Source organism: Macrosteles quadrilineatus, unplaced genomic scaffold (assembly GCF_028750875.1).
Source record: "Macrosteles quadrilineatus isolate MER2022 unplaced genomic scaffold, UCM_ALF_1.0 Scaffold_8__2_contigs__length_117827958, whole genome shotgun sequence".
Taxonomy (NCBI): domain Eukaryota; kingdom Metazoa; phylum Arthropoda; class Insecta; order Hemiptera; family Cicadellidae; genus Macrosteles; species Macrosteles quadrilineatus.
The window spans coordinates 28,530,535-28,550,013 of record NW_026542601.1 but is presented as its reverse complement, the minus strand read 5'-3'; the positions used below and the strand labels follow the sequence as shown (position 1 = coordinate 28,550,013).

Sequence of the window (19,479 nt, the reverse complement as noted above, 5' to 3'; positions counted from 1 at the left end):
TCTTTTAAAACAGCTGATAAGTACAAATACATTTCAAGCAGAAAGAAAAGAAGAAAGAATTAACATGGAGTGGATGGATATTTCGGAATCGGAAGAATGAGAGAAAATTAATCATAATTGGAATATTTGCAAACTTGTACTAAGTTTACTCTTTGAGTTTATAGACATTTAAATTCATGAAAGTACTAAACTAAACAGTTTTATTAGTTATGGTTAGGTAGCCTATTTGTTATTGTGACTGTCAGATGGTGATGTGCAGTTCGCGATTTTTAGGTTATGTAGGTTTGTTTTGAAGAAGTCAAAACATAAAAATGAATTTGATTTCGCAATTAATTTTTACTTATCTAAAAGCGATTTTTTTGTAATTTTCATGTTTACATAAACTGTATTTTGTATTTTTTAATATGACAAGATTGTTCAGAAGTGGATTACGATTCATAGGCCTAGACATGGTAAGGTTATGTCCTCAACACAAACAACCTAGTTATTTAATTCATTTTCCATATTTTATTTTACCACCAGTAACAAATTGTGAATCCCCTTGGTATAATAAAAGGACCTATGCATCAGATAATACCAGATTCACACCAGAAAACCAGTTAGCAACACTTGATACCTTTGCGGAAGTTGACAAGAAAAACAAAGAAAGTTATCTAGATTTGTTACATTTTTACAAAGCAAAAGAGAAACGGAGGAGAGGTCATGTAGAATTTATCTATGCGGCCTTAAAACACATGAAAGAATTTGGAGTGCATAAAGATTTAGAAGCTTACAAAGCTTTAATGGAAGTGATGCCTAAAGGTAAATTCGTCGCTCAAACTTTTTGGCAGTCAGAGTATCAGCACTACCCAAAACAACAGCAATGTATTATTGATTTGCTCACAGAAATGGAAGAAAATGGTGAGTAATTTTCATTGTAATTATTCTAACTTAATTTAGGCTGCACTTTACTTAACCCCTTAACCGCCACGCACGAGATATGCCGGGCGATACTAGTTTTCAGAGCAACCGCCACGTACGAGTTATCTCGTGTTGACTTAATCAGCTGTTGTGTTTTATTTTTAACAGCTCACTTCCCGCCTTATCTCTGATATATACGTACGTAAACAAGTTGTTGACAGTGCTGCTTGACTAGTGCTGCAATCTGGTGGATTTTAGTGGTATTATAGGTCAGTAATGGTCCCGATCAGTTCCGTTCATAGTTTCAGTAAAACCTGTGCTTGCGGAAGCTTACGTAATGCTTACGTACATTATGCGTGTCATTATAATTGTGATTTTTGGTGGTTATTTACTTGGTAGTGTTGAATGAGTAGTAAATATTAGTCGTAATGGCTGGTGACATGCTTGAGGATGACAATTTATTAGAGTTGTAGACTTTATTGTAGGCCCAATTTTTATTATAGGCCTAACTCAAGAAACCCCCGAACCCCCCCCCCCCCATCACAAATTTTAGTATTGTTAAAGCTTAATGTTTTTGAAGATGTCTACAAACAATATTGATAACTATATTCTTTAAAAAAACAACTGGTACAATTTTTTAAATCACAAGTAAAAACGGCAAAAATAAGTGGCAATGGCAGATTTTGATTAGGCTACTTAGACGGCGGTTAAGGGGTTAAGGTCCTACGCTCATTCGAATGAAAATATCGATTGTTCATGTAAAAAATAGATGAAGCATACTCTCTTGTGTTGCTTAGTCTAGGGTTTTAGTATAACTTCAGCTACACCTAATCATCTAATAGTATTAGCATTGAGTAGGCCTATACTCAATGATATTAGTACCTATACCTATTTAAAAGTTAGTAGTGCAGTTAGTAGTGCTTATACCATTCTTTTACTTAAAAGGTAACATGGAAATATTTTCTAAATGTGAAACCAAACTAAGTTAGTCATATACGAGGCTTGTCTAGAAAGTAAGTACCGTTTCGTTCTACCTTAGATAAAAGGAGTATAGACACTCCTTTTATCTATGGTTCTACAGCCGTCACAGCGCTAACAACTGTTACCCGCATGCCAACTAGTCTCCGTGGTTCATTGTTGAACAGCTGACACAATTAGGCTACTGCAAAATTTAGTTATGTTTACATTAGTTAGGGTGCACTCAAAATGTTTGAAACAGTTTCTGATCCCGTGGACTGTGAAGTGAGTTCTGTAATACGATTTTTGAACGCAAGGGACGTGAAGTCTCCTGAAATTCATCGCCGACTTACAGATGTTTATAGAACACAAGTTCAGTGATGGAATGTTAAGAAAATGGGTTTGGCAATTCAATAATGGGCGAACCAATGTTCATGACGAGGTTTGCAGCGGGCAGCCATCTGTTGTGAGTCAGGAATTGGTTGAAAAAGTTAATGAAAAAATTTGTGAAAACAGACAATGCTTTCTGATGAATTCCGACAAATTTCAAAATCTCTTTTGCAAGATATTGTGGTTAATCGCTTGATTTATCGCAAGATGTGTTCCCCTTGGGTTCTAAAAATGCTTACGGTACGGCAATGTTTCTCTTCAATGGCGGCATCTTTCTGTGAAGAGGGTATAGAAAAGTTGGTTCCTCGCTACGTTAAATGTCTAAACAATGGTGGAAACTATGTACAAAAATGGTTTAAGATATCCTCTTTCTTGTAGAAATAAATTTTGTTGAAAAAAATTATCTTTATGTTTTTTTTCAAAAACGGTACTTACTTTCTGGACAAGCCTCGTATATTAATTAGGAAGGAGGATTATATTATTGTTATTACATTCATTTACGGTAGGATTAAGAGCACAATTTGATTTAAATTGTAAATTTTAAGCGTAATTTTTAATTTTTTAAATCCTGTGATGGATGGAAGTTAATTCAACCAATTTTAGTCAATCTTTCGTATTTTAAACTATGCTTTTGATAATAGTCTAGATAGTCTCTTCCCCCATAGTCAGTAAACTAATCATTGAAAATAAAGTCAGTGTTATTTTATTACTTACCCACCAGGTGTTATCCCGGATGAAGAGATGGAGGATTTGTTGATCAACATTTTCGGTCGGAGGTCGTATGCCATCCGTAAGTTTTGGCGTATGATGTACTGGATGCCCAAGTTCAAGAATCTGTCGCCGTGGGCTCTCCCAGACGATCTCCCAGACAACAGTCTGGAACTGGCTAAGCTTGCTATTGCACGAATAACCAGCGTGGATCCGGGCACTAAAATAACTGTGTATGAGGTATATAAAACTCTTGGTGTTTTGGTAGATGATTGAGATGGTACACTACTATAACTTGTTACCATATAAGTTGTTGATTATGAAATGAAACTGTTCTAAACCAACCTAACCTAACCACAGTTTCTGTAACGTTTCAAAATTCCGTGTGATATACCCCACATGCTTATCTGTTATAAATTTTTAAATGTTACACCAAGCTTGGTTAGGTTTTAGAACAGTTTAATTTTGTAATCAATATGTATTATTTTTGCCTTAATAAGATCAGTGCTCAAATTTATATTTTAGTTCAAACATCATCACATCACTAAAAAATACGGTTTCGTAAAGTTGGAAGTCAATAGTATAATAAATTTAGGAGTTGGGGGCAGATAACAGATTTTGACCCCCTTTTGAACTCCATGTATTATTTAATAATCTAAATATGCCTATGTCTGATCTGTTCATGATTCCCTTCCATTTCATAACTATAATACACTTACACTGTCTTTGTTCTTCTATGGAGCTAATCTATTTGCACCACCCAAAATTACATACACTCAATTTTTTGTGTGTTCATTTTGGAGCTCTGGTCTTATGTGACATAGTTGTTCTATAACCATTACTGGAAACATAATCTTAAAATTTACTGCGGGTTGCGTCTACTTGACCTAGTTTGGATTTTTGTTGTTTGAATTTTGACACTGGGACAGTCAAAATTGTTGGGTAGCTTATACTAGTAACAACTTTAAAAAAAAGTGATAGGCCTACTTCAAGGAAAGTTTTGCAGGTTGTTTTTATTGTGCCCTATCGACACTAGTGGCATTTATTAACGTCTTAAGTAAGGGAACGGTCTAAACCCTGGGCTTGTTACTATCTAATGTTGATCTGTTTTTATAAATCACCATTTATTGATAGCCCAATGACAGCCATCTGGGTCTAGTAACAATCTCTCTTGGAATCGAACCAGCAATCTTCAGATTTAAAGACGAGCACTATAACCACTCAGTCACTCAGACAATTAACGATAATGGTTGTGATGTCTTTAAGACTATTAGTGTCATTATACATTACTTGAAGCTTGAAGCATATGGCTGTTTCATAATGAACAGTGAGTTTGTAGAGTGTGGTCACAGAAAACATACTACTATAACCCAGAATGCCAACCGCATTGTAAAAAGCATTAAGTGTGTGACGGCCTGGCATATTTGCCTCATTTGGTTGTAATTTGTTAACTTTGAGCTTAAGCTGATTGGCCTTACTCCCTAAACCTGGCCCGCTGGCTATCACCGAATATTTGCTAGGTTGATGTGTCAACCGTATTTAGCAATATTGAATTTTATTTAACTTCACATAAGTCTCCAAGTGAACCTTAAAACTCATATTCCAATTCATTTCATTACTTTGTAACCCTACAATAATCCTAACCAGACGTCGTGGCCTGGCCGGATATGCCTTGGAATGTGCTGAATCTGCATGCACGTGTGCCGCGATAAACAATGTTACACTTCTAGACTCGGTTCCTCGCTTCAGTTAGTTTCATTAATGACAGTTGTAATCGTTTGGCTGCAGCACCTGTCAAGCAACTGTCCACGCGTTGAATTATGGGCTGAGCGCTCAGCGTGCGCTGATTGGCTGACGATGGTCATGTGACCACGCTGACGTTTCCGCTTGGGCGATGCTGAAGCTTTAGATCGCGCCGGAATGTAGCGAATGACGGTAAGGTCCGCCGCGCGCGGTCTCGCGCCCTTTCTTTCTCTTACTCTTTCTATGAGTCCGTGTACGTTCTAAATTCAGTGTTAAAATCATTTAATATTCTGTTAGTCGCGAGTACAAAGTGTTAGTTGTATCTTCTTGTATCATCGTGTTTGTAGTTATGTAAAGTCATTATTCATTATTCGATAATTAATAAAATTAGTTGATCCCTATTCGCTTGTTTTAATGTTCGTTCTTCCTGCTCCCAACCGCTACGAAGACTAAAGAGGGCCGCTGTGACAACTGGTGTCAGCTGGTGGGGTTGACTGCGACAATGTCAACCTAAAGGTAAGTGAAATTAGGGATTTGCTTGATCAAATTATTTTACTCATAATAATGTTCAAAATTTAAAGTTTGGCTGGTTCTGGAATAAAATATGTTTAAATCGATTAAAAGTAAAATAAGAATCATTTTCGTGAAATTTTTGTGAAGAAAGAGCTATTTTTCGATTTATTAGGTAATTTTGAAGTAAATAGAATATTTTGTTCGTAAACTTATTTCGCCATTGTACACGTGATCTAGGATGCATTGGGTCTCTTCCCCCTCCCACTCCCACAGTGTTGCACTCTGCTGTTGTCTTGTCAGAGCTGTCGTGCGTTGTATGTTGCGTTGTGAATGAAGACGCCATATTGGAATATTTTGTTTGGTTGTTGGTGAACAATTGGTAATAGATACTTGATTAAAAGCTGCTAGTATAAGGAGTAAGAAAGAAAGGGAATAAAGAAATAATTATTGTGGGAGGATGGGAAGCAAAATTTCGGAAATTAAAATGTTTTTGAACTTGTAAAATTAAAAGTGGATGCGTTCTGCGTGAGCTCAAGATGGCCACCGGGTTGGCTTGCTGTCAGGTTGTCAGTTCCATCCGCGGGATTTTATCCCGGATAAGGGAATTTTTATACCGCAAGTGGGATAAATGCGGGATTATTTTAATTGGTTGTGGGGAAATACCGCTTGTCGTTAAAGTGATTGGAAAACGGAATTACGTTGTTGATGTGAATATTATGAATCACGTATTGAATATTTTGGTGTTAGACCTACTGTTGTTGAATAATTAGCAGGAGAAATTGAGAGAAAACAAATCGTTGTGAAACTTTTGAGATTGGCTTACTAACATGCATATTTGGCTAGTGGTAATTTACTAACCTAGGCCTAGTCTGTGGTTAAGTTAAGTGGATTGAACTTGAAAGTGAGTTGGATGGTAAAGCCTGGGCGTTAATGGAAGAGCTAATAACTAGAATTGATTGTAAATTAATTAGACTTAATGGAGTTAAAATGTTTGAAAATTTTTAATTTATTGGTAAAAGTTGTGTACTGAAAGTTTGTTTTTGCTCAATGTATTGGCAGCATTACTGGCTTATTCCATTGATCTGGTCAAAGGGCCCAACTCACTTGACAGTTCTGATAGCCTTAAGTATTATAAAAGAATTGGATTGGATTTTGTTATAATTGGACTTAGGAAATTTCCTGGAATCTTACCAGTGATATTGTGTAATCGTAAAATAATTTGGGGAAATAAATTATTTGATGTAGGCCTGCACTATCTATTGATTAGGGAAAGATGGATTAATGATAATCTTTGAAAATTTTTGGTTAATTACTTTGAAAAACTGAGAAGGGTAAAGCGAGAATTAATTGTTTTTATGTGATGCGTCGATGAAAGATTGCCTGGTTTCCATTATTTAGTCCTTGACTGAGTAGGCAATGGGGTCATGCGTTTTGTATTTGTTTTTAGCGAATTTCCCATATAGGGAATAAGCTATTACCGTAGTACTCATGGTAAGACCTGGACGAGGGACCAATTTTTTTTTCGTTTTGAGGTCCCTAGAGGCCAAAAACACCATCCGTTCAAATTCATATATATATATATATTTATATATTTATATATATATATATATATATATGTGTCCGTCAGCACGATAACTCGAGCAAAAATGATCCGATTTTGATGTAATTTGGTACAAACGTGTAAACCTACGTTTATTCGAACGAGTTCGCGATCCAGCATGATCAGATCATGGGAACGGGGGTTTACGGGGGGTTTTATGGGGTAAAAATAGGTTTTTCCCATTTTTGACCCAAAAATCATAAAATTTAGCAATTTATTTCCAAACCATTTTGTAGAGCTTAAAAAAACAAATAATTTAGTATATTGAAGCGTTATTATGCGCCTAATAGTTACGGAGAAAATTCCAAAAAATTGTAAATTTAAAATTCCCATGTTATTCTTATGGAGAATAAGTAAACTGTTGTAGTTTGCTTGTTTATGAACATATTTTGATCAAATTTGGAAAATGTTTTTGTTTCTTACTAACTATTAACATTTTACAAAAAAAAAACAGTTTTACCCTCCCTGATGCAGCAAACCTAAGTACTTGTTAAACTAATTCTATTTAAATCGGGAATAAATGTTATATTTTTAAGTAGACATTTCAGTGTAAATCCAATCAGTCAAATGGAAATTCGCTTAGTCTGCAGGTTTGCTGCGGCGGGGGTATTTTTTAAATTACTGAGTAATAAGTTGTATCTGGAAAAGTGTTGTAATTGGCGGGATTTTGTCCCTGCATCGGGATTTTTCGAACTGCGGCAGGGATGAAACGAGTTTTTATCCCTCCACAGGTGTTTGTATTCTTTTCGCGGGATAAAAATAAATTTTTCCCTGGAACGGGGATTTTTATTAAATAAGGTGGGATACAGGGAATTTAAATTTCCTTATGGAATGGGGATTTTTACTGACTTAGGTGGGGATTTAATTAGGGATTTTTTATTTTTTTTAGATTTTGAATTGAACGCTGAATATTTGAAAGTGAAACTAGGGCCAAAGCTATTTATTTGTGGAATTCTTGTTAATTTGTGGATAGTTATTTGTTCATAGCTTGCGTTTATTTTTAATTTGGGTCAGGTTAATTTATGTCCGTTGCGACTTCACACTTGTTTTGTTTTGTTGGAGCCGGTGTCGCGACTCACCCCGACCCCCCGACCTCCCTTGTCCTCTGGTGGAACTTGGGTCTCATTGAACTCCCCGTAGTTGTTCTTTTCTCAGGTTCCATGGGCGCTTGGTGGTGCGTCTGTTCTCCGTGTCCATATTTCTCTTCTTTTCTCAAACACTCGTCCATGATCATAAGAAGTTGGTTGAGTTCCACGTTCTGATCAGAGAACTGTTTGTCCATAGTGTTTTCCTTTCTTTTCTAGATGGTGTTGATAATACGCTGACGAGGTACAGAAAATCTCACTCCGAGTCTTTTCCCAGGTGGTGCGTTGGTGTAAGGAGCGTAGCGATGCGATGGTGAATTCGCATTCTTCCTCTCTTACGCGAGGTGTTCTCTTTCTTTGTCCAGGTGGTGCGTTGGTGTAAGGAGCGTAGCGATGCGATGGTGAATTCGCATTCTTCCTCTTTTACGCGAGGAGTTTCTCTTTTCTTTTTCCAGTCCGGCTATTGGCCCTTCACTCTCATCTAGTGATTGAACGTATATTAGGTCGATCACTTCATCCTCCCAGTCTTTGCTGTCCGAGTCTTGGAAGTACTTCCCTCCAGCTAAGCAGCACTCTGCGGTCCGAGCGGTAACTGAGTAATAAACCTGCCTGGGTGTGTAGTTTCTTCTTTCTTTTCCAGGTGGAGGTGTAGGTTCTCCAATCCGTCATTGCACTGGGTGTGCAGGTTCTCCTTTCTTCCTTTTCCTTAGAGTCCTCGGGGGACCGAGTCGTTGGGTCCCACATGATGGAACCGGGGTGGTTGCTGGTTGGGGAGAGTTGTTTGACGCTGTGCTGCCGTATTGGGTTTTCTTGTTTTAAATTGGTTGATTGATGACTTGTGATTTTGGAGTTTTTTTTATGTTACTTATCTAGTTTTTTTTTTTTTTTTTTTTTTGTAAACGTAGATTCCGGTATGTAAGTCTTCCAATGGGCTAAGGGAGACGTCACACTGGGCCGTGGCTAATCCCTCGCCAGAGGAAGCTGTCGTGAAAAATTGGGGAAACCCTTGAGTGGTTAAAAATAAACGGTCAAGCTGATGTTAGTAAACAGAATAAATTCTTGTTATTTAGATAAATTGGTTAGTAGTTATGATAATTATATGGAAATTTATTTATATAAATGTGCACTGGATAATTCTTTTTGTTTGTTATACAGAACAGTTTTATATAGGAGTGTAAGCCAGGCCTTGCTGTCCCTGTTGACTGGGACACATGGAGACTCCTTGCTGCGGACCTGCTGTTGGAGTAGCAGCTAACACTGTCCCACTGTGATGGATCTGGTTTGATTAGTGTATAAGTCAGTAAAATAACCCAAATTAGTACCTGTAATTGGCCCTGAACTGAGTTGGGGTTGTCAAATTATGCTCGCTTTAGCCTTGTTGTAAAAGTATATGAAAAATGTAACTTGCGGGGTAAAATTATTTCGAAAATGTGAAAAATGATGAAGCGGTTAGGAAAATTTTGTTTTGAAAGGAAGTATATCCAGTATATTTCTGGTGTAGTTTTGGCTGACCGTGGGTCAGTGGATTGACTCTTGGCCTGGAAATTTTGTGCATTGGAAGCATGTCCCATTCGGATATGGGCATCATTCAATGGTGAGTGGTCAGCGAGGTGGAGGTTTGGTCTGAGCCTTAGGTGTTTGACCATGTTTGGGATTGCCTTGCTTGCCGCGCTGTATTGCATTAGGCAACATGCTAAATTCCCTGTGGACTAGGTCCAGGTGTCGTGAAAGTGTTGTGTTTTTTTTTTTTTTGGGTAGGGGACCGTTTATTAACCCTTAGAGTGCCAGGCGAGAAATAAAAGTAACGCTCAAAAATGCCGATGATTTTTCCCGAAGGTCGCGCTAAAAGTGCCGAGCGCGATCTGGCGATTTTTAGGTTAAAATTTCGTAAAAATCGAATTTTCGATATTTCGACCAACGAAAATCGATGTATCGCATCTAGTAACTTTCGACTCAATGTTAATATATGGGTTAAAAGAATCCGAGTATCCATTCGGTTGTTATGACAGCTGTTCGATCATTACGAAACGTCCGGTCAGCCGGACGTTGGCACTTTTGGCTCGTTCTAAAAACGTCCGGTCGGCCGGACGTTGGCACTTTTGGCTCGTTTTAAAAACGTCCGGTTCCCCGGACGTCGGCACTCAAAGGGTTAAGTTGAAGTCACAAAGAAGCATGAGCTCCATTAATTAAAGACTCTGCAAATTTGTACTGTCGAGTTAGGCCTGTTCATTTGGCAGCAATTAACTCGTGTGGGACCCTGAGAGTCCTGGTTAGGATGGTGTTTTTTTTTATTTTTGCGAGAAATCTTTCTGCCGGTGGTCCCCCTGTAACCCGGGTGTAAGAGTGTTTTTGCTCGTACCTGCGTACGCTTGCCTAGCCTAACTTGCTAGCAGCTACCAGTTGTACTTGAGCGTGGAGGGGAGTGATAAGAGAGCGTCCCCTGAGGCTAATGTGTTTAGCGCTGTGAGTGTGAGAGTGTTTTTGCTCGTACCTGCGTACGTCTGCCTAGCCTAACTTGCTAGCAGCTACCAGTAGTACTTGAGCTGTAGGGGAGAGTGGTAAGAGAGCTTCCCCTGGTGAGAATTTCATTTTGACTGTTGCTCGCGCCTGCGTACGCCTGCCTGACATAACCTGTTAGCCGCTACCAGCTGCGCTTGAGCTGTAAAGGGGGGTGGAACGAAGAGCTTCCCTTGTCGTGGTTGTGATGTACTTGTTAGCAAGGATAGGGACTTGTGTGTTAGTAGCCCTGATGCTGTTGTGCACCTGTTATAGGTGTCGAGACGTACTTGCCACCTGGTGCCGAGGCTCTCTGCTCCGTAGGACTGCGAGACTCGCCAGGATGTCTGAGACGTTCTCGGAGAGGGGAGATGCAAACGACCCTGATGTGGAGTTAGTGACAACTCCAAGGCCTGATTGTGACAGAGGGACTGCAGCCCTGGAGACGGCGGGTTACGGCACTCTAACCGGTAACCCCATGATATCTCGAAAGACGTGGTGGCCACATAATAGAAGTGAGTACTCGGAACACTAGTAGTAACCAAGACACGCAGTGCTGGACACGTAGAACGGTGTTGTGCGTTGAAACGTCATATTTTGACAACGCGGTTGGAAGCTCTGGAATAACTAAAGAACAATACCTCTTCCGAGAGCGGAACGTTGTGTAAATGCGGTAACCAGTTCATCGACAAAACTCGAACATTACGTGCACTACTGAACACTATTGTCTTCGGAGAGGCAGTGTGGACTTGTCTTCCTTATTTAATGGGTACCCATGGGTTGCTAACTTTATTTTAATGTTTTATTCTCTTGTGTTAGTTTTATTCTGTCGTAATTTTATTTTGTGTTGTATTGTATTTCTTTTGTTTCATTGTTTAGAGTTTTCAGCTGTAAGTTGTTTTGCCCAAGGTGGAGGCTGGTAAAGGTGTTTTGTTTTGTTGGAAAAAAATAAGATAAATAAATAAACAAATAGACAAAGACCTAGATGTTGAGATGTTGGGCAAGAACCAACACCAAGTCGAGCCGGGTGTACGGAGGGAGGTGCAACGGCCGTGCTCCTCTCTTGTGGCCACCTAGTGCGACTTGCATAGAAAATCTTCTTTTATTGTGATTACTAAGCTTAAGATAAGTGAAACTACTTGCTGAGGGGAACTGTCCGGAACCCCCTCCGCAAGGATACCGTACCAGACCTCCCACTCAAACGTCGACTGAGGTACTGGAGAATGTGTCTAGCTAGGTATATGGCGGAAGCGCAAGATTAATTGCTACCAAAAGTTTTGCTTCTCCATGATAAATTAATTTAGGGGACCAATTGTTGTAATATGTTAGTCAGGAATAGCAGTACCTCAGCCGGACCGTTGGCATATATAGTGGTTAAGTTCCCTTTGGTTGTATGTATGACGGTGTGACTGATGTGTTAACAATGATTTTCAATTTATTGTATTGTTGTATTATGTAAATTGTTGGGAATGTTAATTTCGGTGGGAACTAAATTGATATGGAAGTTTTGCACAGAAAGTGGCAACCGTAAGTTTCCTTTTGTTAGTTTTTGTTTGTGAATTGAGGCGTTAATTCAATTCGATTTACCTACTGATGCTGTGTGCTGCGGGTAAATGTTTGTTAAGGATACATGTTAAGTGTATGTTAAGTGTTAGGGATACATGTTGTATCACCGTTGGGGATTAGTAGGCGTTAGGTTGTTTAATGTCGGGACATAATTTAACGAGTCATAATGAGTATGCGTGAAATGTTTTTTTTTTGTTTAAGTTTAGTATGAGGGGTTAAGCTTTACTAAGTTATATTACCTTTTAAGTTGTTGTATCTTGTAAATTTTAACTGTGAATTCTTTTTGTTCAATACGGTAATCGATCCGGGTGTCTTGTTTCGTATTGAGTGTAGTAAGCGTTTTTTTTTTTGGTTATCGTTATTGTTCTGATTGATGGTCGAGTGGGCCATGTAGTTAAGTTTTTTTGTAGTAATTTACTTAAGTAATCTTTGTAAATTCGGAAGGACCATTAATCGTAATGTGTTGGAAAATTGTTTAGTAACTTTTGTTATTGTATTCGAAGGAAAGAGTAAGAGACGTATTATCAAAATTCGAGGGGGGTTTAAAATTTTTGGGAATAGATAAAATTTAAATCCGCCCAAGCCACATGACAGATACCTTCCAAAAACCTTTCCAAATCTTGGCATAACTTGGAGACAGAGAAAGCTACGTCGACAGAATTTGTATAATGTACTTCAATAGATTGAAGCTGCGGCAGAGGGCCCAGTTGGAAGGGCAGACTGCATGCCGAGGACGGCATGAGCTTGAGGTGGGGGGAGTGTGACGGCCTGGCATATTTGCCTCATTTGGTTGTAATTTGTTAACTTTGAGCTTAAGCTGATTGGCCTTACTCCCTAAACCTGGCCCGCTGGCTATCACCGAATATTTGCTAGGTTGATGTGTCAACCGTATTTAGCAATATTGAATTTTATTTAACTTCACATAAGTCTCCAAGTGAACCTTAAAACTCATATTCCAATTCATTTCATTACTTTGTAACCCTACAATAATCCTAACCAGACGTCGTGGCCTGGCCGGATATGCCTTGGAATGTGCTGAATCTGCATGCACGTGTGCCGCGATAAACAATGTTACACTTCTAGACTCGGTTCCTCGCTTCAGTTAGTTTCATTAATGACAGTTGTAATCGTTTGGCTGCAGCACCTGTCAAGCAACTGTCCACGCGTTGAATTATGGGCTGAGCGCTCAGCGTGCGCTGATTGGCTGACGATGGTCATGTGACCACGCTGACGTTTCCGCTTGGGCGATGCTGAAGCTTTAGATCGCGCCGGAATGTAGCGAATGACGGTAAGGTCCGCCGCGCGCGGTCTCGCGCCCTTTCTTTCTCTTACTCTTTCTATGAGTCCGTGTACGTTCTAAATTCAGTGTTAAAATCATTTAATATTCTGTTAGTCGCGAGTACAAAGTGTTAGTTGTATCTTCTTGTATCATCGTGTTTGTAGTTATGTAAAGTCATTATTCATTATTCGATAATTAATAAAATTAGTTGATCCCTATTCGCTTGTTTTAATGTTCGTTCTTCCTGCTCCCAACCGCTACGAAGACTAAAGAGGGCCGCTGTGACAAGTGTTTTGAGAGAGCTTTGCCTGTCAATTCGTAGGCAGTGCAAGAAACAATGGGGGCCCTTTGCTCACATGTAAACAAATGGAAAATTAAATCTATTACACTGGTCGTATTAAAAATCAAAGGAGGAATGTCCAGCATAATTTAATCTCATATTTAACCAAATTTTTCTGTTTCAAAATTGGCTCTCACTTGCAGACCAAGCAAGTGAAGGATGCTATAGACGACACGTGGATTGTGAGCGGAGTCAGTCCACTACAGCAAGAGTTGTTTGAGCAGCACGACTCTACTCGGCCACTCTTCGTGGAAGGCTCGTTCCGTGTGTGGCTGCGGAACTCCAGTGTTAGCTACTTCATCCTGCGTGCCGACCCAGCTCCTGACAAAAGACCTGAGCCAGACGTTGATGGTAATAAAAGTTTGTGGTGTTTTGTAGCCATTTTCAGTTTCTCTTATACTTTTGACACAATCTGAGGATTTCGAGTCAGTACAAATTGAAAAGAATTGAAACTGTATTCAGAAGTTTGTGATCATTGGGCTTTATATAAATGACCCTGGCTAAAGAAACTAGTGATGGTCAAAACCAGAAATTTCTAATCTCAAAACCGAAACTAAAACTTTAAAAATCCAAATCCTGAATCTCAAATCTCAAAACCTAAACGCGAAACTTTTTATCTAGCTGGTTAAAAAGGTGAAAATTACAAAAAAATACAGGTAAATAGTTAAATATTAAGTATGCAATCAGAAGTGAAAGAGATCGACTCCTGACCCTGACAATGTCATAAATACAGTTTCAAAAATAAAACTGCCGAAATCTTCAATTCAATCTTGCGAAACTCGGTGATTGAATCTCAAAATCTAAACTTTTCCAAAGTTTTGGTGGTTTTGAGAGTTGAGATTTGGTTTTCACATATCACTAAAAGAAACGGCTGATCTTAGTGAATTTCAAAGCTGAACAGACTATTCCACACTCACTCAGCATTTATTTATTATTATTTATAAAAACACATCTTATGCTCATTGACCCTCTTCAATTCCTGTTTGTTTTGATATGAAGGTAGAGTGTCGTCTCGTATAAAATTAGAAGGTCTAGTGCTTTTTTACTTCAGATAGGGTAAATAATGTTGACTTTTTCGGGTCAAAATCAGTTGGTTTTAGAAAGTATTGACTTATGAAAATATAATAGTTATGTCACAGCGGGTTATGTAGCATAATCTTGTATCAATTGTAGTAAAAATGATTATTGGACAATCTTAGTAGACACTTACTACAGTCAGGAGAATAGAATAAAGACTCGGCTTGAAACTCAATCCACTTACACTTCTCTAATATAAATTACCTGACCCGAGCTTATCCCAAAAATTATTTCTGCCATGAACTGATCTCTTCAAGATAGCTGTTGGCCTGCAACCCCCTACCAAAAATTCCTTCAGAAAATTTGGTATGTAACTGCTAAAAATAAGTATTACTGTCAATCCTCTAAAATACTTAGTTTACATTACTGCCTTTCTTATGAATCAATGTGAGGTGTATTGGAAGAAAGTTATGGTTAAAAAAGTACCCTTCAATATAGATAATGGGGGTATGAAGTACGCTGAATCAAAGTGTGATCTTGGTCTTGATTTGATCTACTCCTTGTAAAAATCTTAATTTGTATCTTTGAATTTAAACTATTAATAAGTCTACTTTTTACGTTTGATTGCAGATATAAGACACATTGCGATGCCGTTATTTAGTGAAGCAACAGAAAGAGTCGTAGCAAAATCTGAAGTAAGTTTGAGTAGATTGAGTAAAACAATAATAGTATTTATAAAACTACTTCTAGTGCTTTTAGAAGAACAGAAAGAGTCATTTAAGTAGTAAGTTGATTAATAAAATTATAGAATTCCAATGTTGTGAAATCATTGCTAGAGATTGGTTGTAAAATTCAATAGCTGAATGAAGATGTTAACATTTTAACTGAAATATTTTCTTTTCTAGACTGCTAATTACTTTTAATGTTTATATTGTATACACCTTTAAAATAGTAGAAAGGTTTTAAAATGTGTTTCAAATTCCTAATTGTGTAAATATTTGGTTGTGCTTGAAAGATTTTAATAAAACTGTCAGCTGCCCCAATTCATTTGATTAAAGTGGAACCCCTCATAACCAACCATGACCAGACTGGGCCATGATCGGAACAGCCAAAAGGTCGAAATATCGGGAGGAGCAAAGAAACAATAAACTTATACGTGACAATGTATACATATTATGAAATAACCTTTAGCCACAAACATGAGTAATGTACTGTCCTGTGTACCTACTTAAGAAATTCTTCATTCAATATGATAAATTATTAATGTAATGTTGTAGGCCTACTGCAATACATATTCTTCACAATGAGACAGTTTTATGGCTGTGATGCCGTGATAATTTTCGCCTTTCGAGGGTGATGGAAAAATCCTCATCCCTCCCGGTTAATACAGAAATTTTCATCATCTTCCGTGATCGCTGCAAAACCCTGGACATCCTGAACCCAGTTTATGATGTCTAGTGGGTCATTTAGACATCATGCTATCATGGCAAAATCCTGGGAAAAACCTCAACCTCATTCGCAGTTGTTAAATCATCGTCACCTTCTGCGATCACAGAAAAGTCATAAATGTCTACTGCGGCTGTTTGGACATCATCATCGTCCCCAGGGTCTCGGCAAAATAATGAACATCTCCTGCGGTCATGACAATATACTCCTAATAGTCTACTGCAATCACTGAATATTTATCGTCCTCATTTGCAATCGCATTGACAGCGTGAATTTATTGAATACCCGATCTTCTCAGACGAGTCTTGCAACCACAACTACATCGCGATAGTAAAACCTCTGATTTAGCTTGATTTTCCAACTTAACATTCGCTTTCTTGAGCTTGTAAGGCAAAGCTCGGCTAAACTCAAAAATGGTAATTTTTTAAACATTTTTGAAGCTTTAAAAGTCTTGGGACACCTTAACGTAAAAAAATAATAATAAATATAGAGATAAAAATTTTGGAACAAAGTCTCTGGACATAAAAATCAAAGCGCAATAAAAAATCAAGAAAAAAAGTAAATTGATACTATATGCCCTAACTCGTGATTTTTCTTTTGATATAAATTTTAAGGCGTTTTGAACACGTTTTGGCTGTATTTATAGAGCCCTGCGTTGGTGCCGTATATATCTGGCGTTGCCAGATCGGCCGCGCCCCTGCCATATGCAGTGCTCGCCGGCCCTAGGGTTAAGCGTCTCGGGGATGGGGCGCTGGAAACTCACTGGATACGATGTCATTGGATACCACAAAATCTAATTGGTTTGAACAATCCTGTTGCCGATATTAATGGGAACATGAATGCAATCCTTAAGAGCAATGTCATTATTGACCATGCCATTTTTTGTTTAAAAATACCCCCGCCGCAGCAAACCTGCCAACTAAGCAAATTTCTATTTGTCTTAATTGATTTTCAATTAAATATATTTTAATAACATTAGGTTTAACGAGTACCTAGGTTTGCTGCTACAAGGAAACTAATAAAGTGTGTTTTTTTGATAGCTTAGTACAAAATGAATAAATTTGATCAAAATACAAAATATATCCATGAACAAGCAAACTACAACATTTGACAATATTCTCCATAAGAATAACATAGGAATTTTAAATTAACTTTTAAATTTTTTTAATTATCTCCGTTACTATTAACCGAACAAAAATACTTTTATATACTAAATTATAGTGTTTTTTTAAGCTCTTTAAAAAGGTCTTGAAAGAGAAATTGGGAAAACTTTATGTTTTGAGGGTCAAAAGTGAGAAAAACCAATTTTTACCCCATAAAACCCCCCGTAAAGCCCCGTTCCCATGGTCCGATCATGCTGGTTCGCGAACTCATTCAAGTTTAGCCCGCTTTACACCTTTAAACCAAATTTCATCAAAATCGGACAAAAATTACTCAAGTTATCGCGTTCACGGACGTATATATCTATATCTATAAAAGAGGAACTATGTATGTATGTGTGTGTGTGTGTATATACGTTATGGACTCCGAAACCGCTCGACAGATTGTAATGAAACTTTCAGGCATTATTAAGCATCTTTCAAGGATGGTTCGAGTGAAGTTTGGTGCAGATCCGTCAAAAGGGCTCTGCCCCAGAGGGTTTTAAGTGGACCAATGTCAGACTTTTTGATCTAGAATGTTTACAAATAAATATAATTTAAAAGCAGATGTTTACTTTCACCAACTGTTTTGTACGTTTGAATAACTACAACATTCTGTATTAGCATTAGTCATGATTTGAAATAGTGCGACAGTGTTTCTACAGATTGCAGCACAGAAAACTGTTTTACTTTTGAATAAGTCCAAATGCATTAAACCCCAATCGCAGCCCACCTGTGCACTTAACAACGTTTAAATTCTCCAATGTTAAATATTAAAACATAAAAACCTTTATAAAACACTGTATTATAAACAATAAAAGGGATGACTTTTATATACATATATATATATATATATATATAAAAATTTGAACGAATGGTGTTTTTGGCCTCTGGGGACATCAAAATGAAAAAGTAAATCTGTCCTGGGCTTAAGTCTTACCATGAGACCTACGGTAATAGCTACTTCCCTATAGGGAAATTCGCTAATAGCTACTTCCCTATAGGGAAATTCGCTAAAATAAAGACTGCTACGAGATTAATGCTGTAGCGCAATCATTGATAATATTCCTGGCCATTTCCAACAATATTTAAGCAGTGATTACGGAAAACGACGTTGGGTAAAATAGTTATCCAACCTAATTTCGCAACAGCCTCTTTGTCAGCGGTCTACCACCTCATATACTCAAGCTCAAGGAAAAAGTAATTGTTATGTTGATCAGAAATCTTGATATTTTGTCAGGCTTGATTAAAGGAACGTGTATGCGTGTTAAAAGAATGTATCACAACATCATTGAGAGTGAGGTGGTCGGGGCTCATCTTTGTCATCATGACTCATCGGGACTCAACACTTCAATGTCAGCTCAATTCGGCTTATTGTCTGGCAAGTAAATATGGATTCCTTGGATCAAACTGTGGGCATTTAATTACCTCCTCTTTTGCTCTTGAAAGAACTCAATTTCAGTTATTTCTTAGTTTGACTTGAATATCAGTAAATCTCAGGGGCAGTCTCTATTTTTCATTGGAGTCGTGCTAAAAACATCACTCTTTGGTAATGGAATACACACATGGTGCACTCCTGGCAGACGAACATGTCAATACACACACACATGGTGCACAGGTGGTATTATTTACAATTCAAATCTAAAAATAAAAAGTCCTGCTTCTCCTGTGTCTAGATTTTCCATGCGCCAGGTTAGCTAGTTTATTCTAACCATCAATCCACCGCAAATTACAATAAGCAAAATAACTGGTGGGGGAACTAAGAATAACTTCCCTCATATACATTTCGAGACTGGACTATAGTTCGCTCTATAAGATAGAATATTTGCTTCCAGGTGGTGCACCAGCAAGAGGAAGGCACCATTTTAGCAGTGTGTGCGACAGGTAGTTCTAGCAGGGACTCTTTACTCAGTTGGATACGACTACTGCAAAAAGATAACCCAAGGCTTGGGGAGATCCCTGTGCTGTTCACTCTCAAGAGTCCTGTCGGACCAACAGAACCTATTAAAGAGATTGAGGGTGAAGAACTATTGCCTGTAGTCAACATAGACACTAATAAATAATTTGTAAATAGAAAATAAATAGTCGCTATTAGTCCTTTTTCATTTCTATACCAATGGTTTCCATCCAAAATTAATTTTGCTTATCGAGCCATAAATTACTGTGCGAGTGCAATAAAATCCAAAACTCATAAAGGGTATATTATTTAACCATTCCAGCAGCATCTCACTTCATGCTTCACTCATATTTGCGAAAAAATACACACTTTGTGGGGAGGGGTGTCTCCACCTCAATCTGTA

At 38.0% G+C, this 19,479-nt stretch overlaps 1 protein-coding gene across 1 annotated transcript; it reads left to right on the top strand.

Moving 5' to 3' along the window:
• Positions 1–40: 40 nt before the first annotated feature.
• On the top strand, positions 41–19,263 carry LOC128999242 (evolutionarily conserved signaling intermediate in Toll pathway, mitochondrial-like). Its single transcript, XM_054425642.1, has 5 exons — positions 41–900; positions 2,969–3,195; positions 13,721–13,928; positions 15,225–15,289; positions 19,015–19,263. The coding sequence occupies exons 1-5, from the start codon at positions 405–407 to the stop codon at positions 19,240–19,242; spliced, it is 1,224 nt and encodes a 407-aa protein (XP_054281617.1). The 5' UTR covers positions 41–404; the 3' UTR covers positions 19,243–19,263.
• The last annotated feature ends 216 nt before the right edge of the window (positions 19,264–19,479 follow it).